Source organism: Drosophila mauritiana, chromosome 2L (genome assembly GCF_004382145.1).
Source record: "Drosophila mauritiana strain mau12 chromosome 2L, ASM438214v1, whole genome shotgun sequence".
In the NCBI taxonomy this organism is placed as follows: domain Eukaryota; kingdom Metazoa; phylum Arthropoda; class Insecta; order Diptera; family Drosophilidae; genus Drosophila; species Drosophila mauritiana.
Window position 1 is genome coordinate 7,257,535 of NC_046667.1, and position 9,980 is coordinate 7,267,514.

The window sequence follows — 9,980 nt, forward strand, 5'->3', positions numbered from 1 at the left end:
TTTGGAGCATGCTGCGGTTCCCAGACAGCGTGATTCACTTTGACTTTAACCCAGATATTATCATAGCTAATAGATATTTTCTTCAGTTGGGATTTAAACAAAAAAATCTACTTTACTTTACATTCTTTTTATTTGTGCATTTGCATATTACTTAACAAAATTGTTGCAAGTCCTTTAATCCTCTTAAGCTCATGCCACAAAGTACTGGCTGAGGCCTAAACTGTTAACCCCATAGATACTGCAAGAAGTCCCCCACATTTTCCCACTCCAATTTCCATAGATTTCGCGTGTCGCGTCCATGCTGTGCCTATTTTTAGAGTCACTGTTGTCGCCTAATCAATTCCACTGCATGTAACAAATATTTGTGCCCCCAAATCGCGTTGACATCGTGGTGGAGGCATGCCAGTGGGGATAGGAATAGGGATAAGGAGGTTTGAGGGAATCGTCCTTAGGTTACCTCCTGCAGGGACACGCTTATCGGCACGTCAAAGGGATTTGGCAAGGACAAACGCGAGTACATAACCAGATTTGCATGCTCATTGCTAATTAACGACGGGTCCCATCAAAGCAGAAGAACGGGTGCAGAGGGGGTCGATGTCACTGGGTAGTGGGTGGAATTTATGAATTTCGGTTGCTGTTTTATTGCCCTCGAATGTGAACTTTACGATCCGGGGAGAAGGAGGCAATGCACGCACCGCACACGAAGGCAACGCATGATGCACTGAATCGGCGAGTCGTTGAATCGGCGGCGGGCGGTGGGTGGCGTACTGCCTTTGTTCTAAAGCACAAAAACCCGGCGACAATTTGTTTGAGGAAATCACCACCGACGGATCATTATAAAACTGCAGCTGCCGGAGAAGTAGCAAGTCAAACCGCCTCGCAGATCCATCAGGGATAGGTGTCGATAGCCACTCGAGAAGTTCCAAGTACCCGGCTACCTTAAGGTGACTTGATCTCCAGAGCTGATTGTACTCGGGTGATAATTACCCGCTGAGAGGAAAAGTCTGTGGCAGAGAATCCCCATCGATTTGGGTTTCTTATCTCCAGAGAGTGAGAACTATCAAACGGTTATAAAAACGAGTCTCAACCAGAAAATCTCCCAGTTCAAACTAATGCACTGAGACATCAACACGCTGATAAGACGAATTCAAACGCGGAACTAATCTCCTCACACAACTATTTCAGTGAAATCCATCGTATTCTTATTCGCATTCCTTCTAAGCGCGACAAGGAGTTATCGGGAAATTGTGAAAATGCCTGAGAAACAAGTGGCACCTGTGATTAGTAGTCTCGAGGATTTTGAGCATAATTTACCTGGGTAAGTCGGAATTATGTGATAATTAGCGACGGAAGTGTGACCTTGTCCATGTCATGTAACGAGCAAATTACTGATAAGCAATTCGCTTAATTTCATCAACTCACTGCTTAATTCTCTTTCATACAACAGAAAAGTTAGGTGACTAAATCCTCCGCAATCTTTTTAGGTATCTAAGTTCTGAAAGCCCAGTGGCCGTACTCCTGGACTACGATGGCACCCTAGCTCCCATTGCCGATAATCCAGCGAAGACCAAAATGCCCGTGGAACTGGAGGCCATACTGCACAAGATAGCCAAGCATCCGAAAGTTTTTCTCGCTGTGATCTCGGGTCGCGGGCTGAAAGATGTGCAAAAACAAGTAAACATCGATGGCATTACCTATGCTGGTAACCATGGACTGGAAATCGAGTATCCCGATGGCTCCAGGCACGACTACGAGCTGCCCACGGAGATCCAGAAAAACTACACACAAATGGTTAGGGAGCTCAAGGAGAAGGTGGAAAAGAATGGAGCCTGGGTGGAGGATAAGAAGGTATCACTCACCTACCACTACAGAGATACGCCCGTAGCCCTGAAGGATCAGCAAAAGCAGTTGGCTTCGGAGATCTGCACAAAGTTCGGATTCCGTGCGAATCAGGCCCATGAGGCCATCGAAGCTAAGCCACCAGTGAATTGGAACAAGGGAGAGGCTGCCCTGTATATTCTGAAGCAGAAATTCGGGGAAGATTGGTCGCAGAAAGTGAGTGTGGTCTTTGCTGGCGATGACACCACCGACGAAGATGCCATGAGAGTGAGTTTAAATGCTACTTTATCAAAAACCTATAATTTTATATATTTAACATTAAACATTTTAGGTGCTAAGAGGCTTGGGTCGCTCGTTTAGAATATCTGCAGATGCCCAGATCCAGACTTATGCGGATTTCCGGTTGCCCAAGCAGGCTGTGATGACCGATCTTCTCAAATGGATAGCCAATGTGTATGTTTCTTAGATGTAATCGAATTTTTTACATATAATACAATTCGAAATTCTGTTTTTGCATAAGCAATATTGAAATATAAAATGTATATGTATTTGATTAGTTAGTGGAATTAGAATAAAATACCTGCTCTTAATATGATCATGATTTTTTTCTCGTATAATGAAAATAATAATGGAAATCGAAATAAAACTCTAACCAACCTTCATTCACCGGCAAGTAAATATTTGTTGACTTCAAGATAATCTGATACAAATTCGTTCATTAATCTTTAAGCAAGCACAACATTCCCTCGTTTGAAGATCAAAAGAAAATAAATAAATCATTGAATGGAAATCTTTTGCGAACAGAACATTGATCCAGGGAAATGATTCTTCCGCTGCGGAAAAATGTCGAAATTCAAATGTTCCAAACTTGTTTAAATAATCCTTAGAAAGTCCGATAAACTTAGATACCCCAAAGTGTGTCATATAAAAAGAAACACTTCCAAAAGACAAACAATCTCAAACAAAGGTGCATGAAAGACATCATCAAAATATATACACACACTATATACTCACCTCCCTTCAGCGCCACAAACCGAAATTTGCGGCTATATAGTAGATAGACATTCGTGTGTGTATTTTTTCATTATATATAGAAGCCTCATATACAGTCGAAGATCCATTATAGAATGTGCTTTTTTATGCGCATATGCCTCATAAATATTGTGGGAATTACTTGGCCAACGTACGGGGCCAGAGTTGCCACCAACCATTTGGAGAGAGGCCAAAGCAGAAAGAGAACGAGATGGGATCGCGGATACTTATAGATCGCAGGCGATATATGGCTGCTGGGGATAGCTGGTCATTAGTATTAAATCGGTCGAGGAACGTCCAGCACGGCGCGCAATATCCGTTAGATACAAAATAATCTGAAACAGAGATACACATAGAAAATGGCTGAGCAGAAGAAGGCACCACTGCTGAAGAAGGAGGAGGACTACGTGAAGGCCCTCGAGGGGTGAGTTTCGAAGGATTGGCGGCGCAGGAACTTCAAGGATCTAAGGTTGTTTATTCCCTCGACAGATTCATTAACCCTGAAACCGATCAGGTGGTCCTGTTGCTGGATTACGATGGCACCCTGGCCCCGCTCACCGAGGAGCTGTCCGTCATGCCCAAGGATACCGAGATCAACATCAAGAAACTGGCCGCCAACGAGAAAATCTTCATGGTCGTCTTCTCCGGTCGCGAACTGAGCGAGATCAAGAACCACCTGAAGTTCCCCAATGTGACCTATGCCGGCAACCATGGTCTGGAGGTCGAGTATCCTTCCGGCAAGAAGTTCAAGATCGAGATGCCCGAGGAATTGCTCGAGAAGCACAACAAACTGGTTTCTGAGCTCAAGGAAAAGGTAAGTTATATACAGTTTAGCGGATAGAAACGGACTATGGAAATTTAAGCTAAAGAAGGGATAAAAGTAGAATTCAAAAAGTGATCTATCTTGAAAGTGGCCTAAGATCGTGAAAAGTTATTTGTGATGTTTGAAAGAAGAAGATTGCAGTAAATTTAAATTTTATTTAAGTTCAAAGATCATTTACTAAAACATTTGAATCTTCCACAGGTCGTGTGCTCCGGTGCCTGGGTGGAGGACAAGAAGATCTCCGTGACCTATCACTACAAGGGCGTCACCGACAAGTTGAAGGCCAAGCTGATCGCCGAGGCCAAGGGCCTGATCCAGGCCCATGGATTCCAGCTGATCGAGACGCCCTACGCCCTGGAGGGCAAGCCCCGCGTCAACTGGGACAAAGGTTAGTGGGGCCCAAGCGATGCTCCAAAGGGGCTATTAATACACCCGTCATCGTTAAACAATTTGCCAACTGCTGCCATCCATTTGCAAGCTGTCCCCATGGGCATTCCTTTCAGCGTTTCAGCACTTCGGCACCTGCTCGAACAATTCGATTTTTGACTCGACGCTTCGATGATTTAATTATTGCTAAAATTTCTCTATTTTCTCTATACCCCAATGGGAATCCGACGTGGGCGTCTTTCACAAAAAAATATTTTCTACGAAAAATTTAACACACACACACACACCGCTCGAAAGTTCACTCACAAAAATCAGACAAAATTAAAATGTCTGAGAAAAATATATACACAAGACGGCGGTAGACAAAACATCCCGCAGCCAACTGATGTCAAAAGCGCGCCTAAAACTATATATACTTGTCGTCTTCTATATATTCATATAGTCACTAGCCCGATTCCTTATGATAAATTAACGTATCTGTGTAATTTCTCATAGACACAAGATTTCGCTTTCGTTTCTCGAATTTTTCATCACTTGTTTTTGCCGCTAGTCACAATATTTGCGGAAAGTTTTGTGTTCCAATTGAAAACACACACTTTTCGGTTTGGCGGGGGTGTTTGTAATTTTAGCTTTTCTAAAGATGAATGAAGCCAAAATCAAGCGAAACCAATTTAATTTGATGACGTTTTCCACTAACGATGCGTGCTTTTAAATACATACTTTTATGTAAGTCGGGCAGATATATGTGCACAGATTATTAAAGTTGTAGTTCACTTTTAGTAGCCATCCCACATAGACTTTTCTTTAATCTTCAAGTTTTTAAGATATAAAAGTATTTCTAAATAGCTATGCCAACTTTTTTTGTCCTATCACTAAAAAGAAACATTCCCCCAGTTATTGATCTTCTTTAATCGCAACGAATAAGCGAAAAATATTTTCCAAATTCCCGAAAAAAATATTCATAATTAATTCGAACCCCCCTTGAGGAAATTTATGGACGCCACTTGTCACCTCTGTCCTCTAGAAGGCAACCAACCCGTTCCGAACCGAAATGTCGCTCAGGCCAATGAGCCGTGGCGACGATATACATGAAACATATTTAAGCAGATATATTCGTGTATGAAATGCGTGAAAATCAAAAATTAATTATGATGGTGTACGCCTCCAAAGGCAATAAATTTATAGCGGCCAGAACAAAATGGTTGCAAAAAGTAAAAGCCAACAGAAATTTGAAAAAAATATTATTTTCGACGGGCGCATACAAAAGAGAAGAATTGTTGGTGCCGTCTGAAAAATAAGAGAAAACTGCAACATTTCGGGAAGGCGGTGGGAAATCGGTGAATAGACTGCGTCACCAATTAAACAAAAATGTGGCGTTAAACGCTAGAAACGGAAGAGGAGAGCTGAGTAATTAAAATAATTAGATGGGGTAGATTAATATTGAGTTCTAATGTTCTAATGTACTGATTTTTACTGCACACCGAGGTGGCAGCTAAATGATTCGATTTCATCTTTTCAAACATTCACTTACTTGGCCAAACCAAATTACGAAACGAAAAATAGAGAAGATCCGCCCACGTAGACACCTAAAAATAATTCACACAAGATGGGGAAGAATTCGGTTCTGTTTCTTCGGGGCTGCATGCGATTTATATGATCTAAGATGTGTGCCGAGAAGAATTTTAGACATTTGAAAATATTGTTCTCGCTTGTTTATTGAGCGATTTTGGATGAGTTCCAGCAGTGCATAGCTGTTTGTATACATTCCACATGGCTTCCACAAGAAATAAAAAATGCTTCAACCACAGATTGCATTTATGCAAATACAAGAATATTTTAAGAATGGTTTGATCTTCAACTAAGATTTGTATACCCTTTAATCTAAAATAGCTTCGATAGTAAATAAACCCATTCTAATTGTGCTTTGCCTTTGCAGGTGAGGGTGCCAAGATGATCCTGGAGAAGCAGTTCGACGCCGACTGGGCCAAGAATCTGAAGATCGTCTACGTGGGCGACGATACCACCGATGAGGATGCCATCAAGGTGCTGCACGGCATCGGCAAGACCTTCCGTGTGTCCGAGCTGCCCACACTGAAGACCTATGCCAACTACCAGATCAAGACCGTCGAGGAAGTTGGATATCTCCTGAAAGCCGTGCAGGCCTACTACGAGAAGAAGAAGAAGGCCTAAGCCCAAAGCCAGAGGATATTAAGCCTAAGCTAAATTCCACGCACACTCACACTCAACACACATCATAATTACACCTAAAAAAAAAGAATAATTCGCCCATTTGAGTTGAAGTATAATGCAATACAAGTTAACTTGCTGGACAATTGCTCTCGAAACCTTTTTTGTGTCTTTGATTTTGCCAAATAAAATATAAATACAATCTTTTTTAAACTTACAAATGGGGTGCTTTTCTTTAAGTTTCTTTTCTATATGCAACTTAAATGCTTTGTTAGATTTAGGCTAGATTAACTATAAATTTAGTTTTTTTTATAGAGATATGATAATACGGAATCGGTAAGTCAAGTAATCTGATTTCATATTTTTAATTGAATGTTTAGCTGATGCTCATAAATGCAGACCTATTACGTAAATTTTTAATCCCAAATAGTCTAGATAACATACCAAGTCCAAGTCCGATCTTTTGGGATGTGTAAACATGTCTTATTAAGCTACGCATTTTTGTAGAGGTTTGGTTCTTGTTCGCTTAGTTCCTGGTGCTATGCCACGCCTTAAGACCCTTTATCGCCGTTCGCCCTTAAGGCCACCTCGTCCTCCACCTCCACGGCCACCACGGGTGCCAGGTTTCGTTGTCGTTTGGGGTGCGATTGCTGGCGCGGCAGCGGGAGCTGTGGTCACGGCGCTCTGGGTGGCGGGAGCACCTGGTGCAGCAGCCACCGCTGGCTGAGAAATGCCCGTGGCACCACCCTTGGCGGGCAAGCCAGAAGCACCACCACCGGCCGGAAGCCCCGCCGGAGTAGCAGCAGTATTTGCCACTGCCTGCTGCTCCGCCCGTTTCGGCTCACTCATGTTGACGCTCTCGTTGAAGACCATGCAGAACTCGCCGATCTTGAACACCTCGCCGTTCTTTCCAGAATAAAGCGTCAGACAATGCCTCCAGATGGAGGCGTAGCCCTTTGTCAGTCTCACAATATCGCCGGGTGCTATCAGTTTGCCCGGCTCGTCCCAAATCGAGACATTGATGCAGGCCGTAGGATCGCCCACCTTATAAACGTTGTTGTCACTATACTATTGGTTTTTATGCGAATAATGCAACGATGGACCCACCTTGAAGTTCCTCACTTCGCGGTTTTCCTTTGTAACGGTGGCCACGCCCACTTCCAGGACAATAAAGATAACATTGATGTTCTTCAGACCCGGCTTTATGTCCTTAATAGGAATGCATTCCACGTTGTACATTGCAAAATGAGCAAGTGTTTTCAAGAAGTACCAAAAATGATTTGTTTTGTTTTGGCGTTGTGCAGCGTTGCCAGACGTTGAAACGGCTTTAGTGTGACCGCTCTTAAGACACCAAAAATTACCATAGCTTGCTCTCGAACTGTTTATTCCAGCTGTTTCCTCCAATTTTTTTTAATTTTGTTTCTTACTATCTAATTAGGAATTTTATATATACATTTATTTCATTTATTTTATAGTAAATTAAAAATGTTAACTATTTTTCTTGATCAATCATTGCATGATGAGTTAAATCGATGTTGAAGAGATTCCATTTAAGGGGAAAGATAACATTATTTTTAGAAGCAACAATTAATTTATTAATATTATTAGTTCCTGATTAAAACCCTATTACTAATTCAAAATCATACACAAGCAACAAAGTTAATTGTGGTCACTAGAGTAGGGAACCACCCTAGATAAAAAAGCTTTTTCATTTCCGGTTAGCAGACTGCAAATGTGAATCATTGTAAATTTCTACATATATCTTTCTTCTGTCTGTGCTAGCTGTCGATTATTTCAACATATATAGCTCTGAGGCATAGATAAAATCTACAATTAACCAGATAATTTAATTGGAAACCTCCAGAGCAGTTAAGTTCATAAAACCGGTGAAAGTGGGCACAAATAAGAAATTCCTGGAAAAACAAACAAGTTGACATTAATTGTTTCCATCAAGTGAAGATTATCTAACATTATAGCCGTTACACGTAGAGAAAAAAGTTATACTTGATTAGTTAATGAATATACAACTGGTAAAGGGAATTCTCAATCAGGATCAGTAATTGATCTGGCCATGTCCCCTTGTTCGTATATGATGTTGGTTACTATTAAAACTAGAAAAATAAGATCGAGCATACAGATCCTTGAGACGTAGACGCAATCCAAATTTGTGTCAGAAGATTGCCACGCCCAAAATATTTTTATTTTTTATTTTATTTTTTAAATTCTAACTGAGTGATCTAATAGTGGACGATCTTGATTTTAGCGCCGATTTCGGAAATGAAGTATGTCATTAAATTAAAGTACATATCTACTTTACTACTTTACCATATTGACAAAGCTTTACAAATAATGATAACTTATTATACCACATCAAATTTCTTGTGACAATATTAATAAGAAGATCAAATATGCTTATCAACCGTATTCGCGGGTCTTTAAAAAGTGCGCCAATTACTTCAGTATCTATCAGTTCTTTATCAAGCTTCAACCTCAGTGGTTGTCCAAAATGCTTAGCTCCACGAAAATTATTTTGTGCGCATTTCTTTTGCTGTATCCTTACGGATCCCTGATAGAAGCCCAGGAGGGCAGGCGCTATGTGTGTCTATTATCAGATCCTCCCAACCAGTGCAGTGAATATTGCGTATCCGCACTGCAGCCGGTCATCGATCACCTTTCGAAGGAGCAACAGGACTGGGGAGCCTGCGAGGGGAAACTTAATGGAACCGTGGCGAAACTGGATAAGATAGAAGACCAGTTGACGGCGACACAAATCCAAATAGAGGCCCAGCAGGCATTCCTTGTGAACAATATCTCGAAGGCAATCGCCCAGGACGACCTTGGGCAAAAACTAAAGGATATCGAAGGCAATCAGACAGTCCTGGGTAATCAGTTGAAAGATGGACAGAAGAGGACGGAAAGCCAGCTGACAGCCATCCAGAAGACTCTATCCGATATCGAAAGGAAACTCGTGCTGCAGAGATACCAACAGATAGGATCGAGGTATTTCTACATCGAACACAACTTACAAGTGAACTGGAGGACCGCCGAGCAGATGTGCATTGAAATGGGCGGCCACCTCGCAGCCTTCCAAAATGCCCAGGAATACAACGCCATAGTGTCCCAACTGAACAAGGCGAATTACTGGCTGGGAGTCAACGACCTGGCCAAGCAGGGCGAGTTTATATCCTTGGCCTCCGGAAAGCGAGCCACCTACTTCAAGTGGCGCAAAAATGAACCCAAGTACAATAATCCCACCCAGCACTGCGCCTACGTTTATGGACACGAAAACATTATGATCGTTCTATCCTGCACCACTGACGTTATGCATTTCATTTGCCAATCAGATAGTGATGTTTAGTTTTGAAGTATCAACATATTTTTGAATGAATATTACAATAAAACCACATATTCACTTTACTGAATTTTATGGACAAATTGATGGGAACATTTAATAACGCATTCAGCAATCATTTTTCTTTGTGAGAGGGTTAAAAGCCTATTTTTATTTTACAGCAAGTGATTGCTACAGACAGGAAATTATTTCGTTTCAAATTGTCATAAGATATTCATCGACACGGCGCCGTAAATAAATTGGCTGAAATGAGTAATAGGCTTAAGAGATTGCTGTTATCGAATTTATTATATTTGACTTTTTGGTTTTGATTCCCCGCACGTCGTAAATTTAGATTGATCCCTCGTCAAGATTATTTTA

The 9,980-nt window shown here is 41.5% G+C and overlaps 4 protein-coding genes across 4 annotated transcripts; 3 read left to right on the plus strand and 1 right to left on the minus strand.

The window, feature by feature from the left end:
- The first annotated feature begins 835 nt into the window (after positions 1 to 835).
- Positions 836 to 2,429, plus strand: LOC117150832 (trehalose-phosphate phosphatase). Its single transcript, XM_033317903.1, has 4 exons — positions 836 to 944; positions 1,186 to 1,318; positions 1,485 to 2,106; positions 2,171 to 2,429. Exons 2-4 carry the CDS (start codon positions 1,254 to 1,256, stop codon positions 2,303 to 2,305), a joined length of 822 nt encoding a protein of 273 aa, XP_033173794.1. The 5' UTR covers positions 836 to 944; positions 1,186 to 1,253; the 3' UTR covers positions 2,306 to 2,429.
- A 701-nt stretch (positions 2,430 to 3,130) lies between these two features.
- LOC117150822 (probable trehalose-phosphate phosphatase C) lies at positions 3,131 to 6,474 on the plus strand. The gene is made up of 4 exons (XM_033317892.1): positions 3,131 to 3,295; positions 3,361 to 3,685; positions 3,896 to 4,082; positions 6,018 to 6,474. Exons 1-4 carry the CDS (start codon positions 3,231 to 3,233, stop codon positions 6,269 to 6,271), a joined length of 831 nt encoding a protein of 276 aa, XP_033173783.1. The 5' UTR covers positions 3,131 to 3,230; the 3' UTR covers positions 6,272 to 6,474.
- A 140-nt stretch (positions 6,475 to 6,614) lies between these two features.
- Positions 6,615 to 7,600, minus strand: LOC117150842 (SOSS complex subunit B homolog). The gene is made up of 2 exons (XM_033317914.1): positions 7,376 to 7,600; positions 6,615 to 7,312 (listed from the first exon to the last, which is right to left on the minus strand). The coding sequence occupies exons 1-2, from the start codon at positions 7,505 to 7,507 to the stop codon at positions 6,830 to 6,832; spliced, it is 615 nt and encodes a 204-aa protein (XP_033173805.1). The 5' UTR covers positions 7,508 to 7,600; the 3' UTR covers positions 6,615 to 6,829.
- Positions 7,601 to 8,698: 1,098 nt separating this feature from the next.
- Positions 8,699 to 9,685, plus strand: LOC117140156 (accessory gland protein Acp29AB). The gene has a single exon (XM_033302932.1). The coding sequence runs from the start codon at positions 8,775 to 8,777 to the stop codon at positions 9,624 to 9,626; it is 852 nt and encodes a 283-aa protein (XP_033158823.1). The 5' UTR covers positions 8,699 to 8,774; the 3' UTR covers positions 9,627 to 9,685.
- The last annotated feature ends 295 nt before the right edge of the window (positions 9,686 to 9,980 follow it).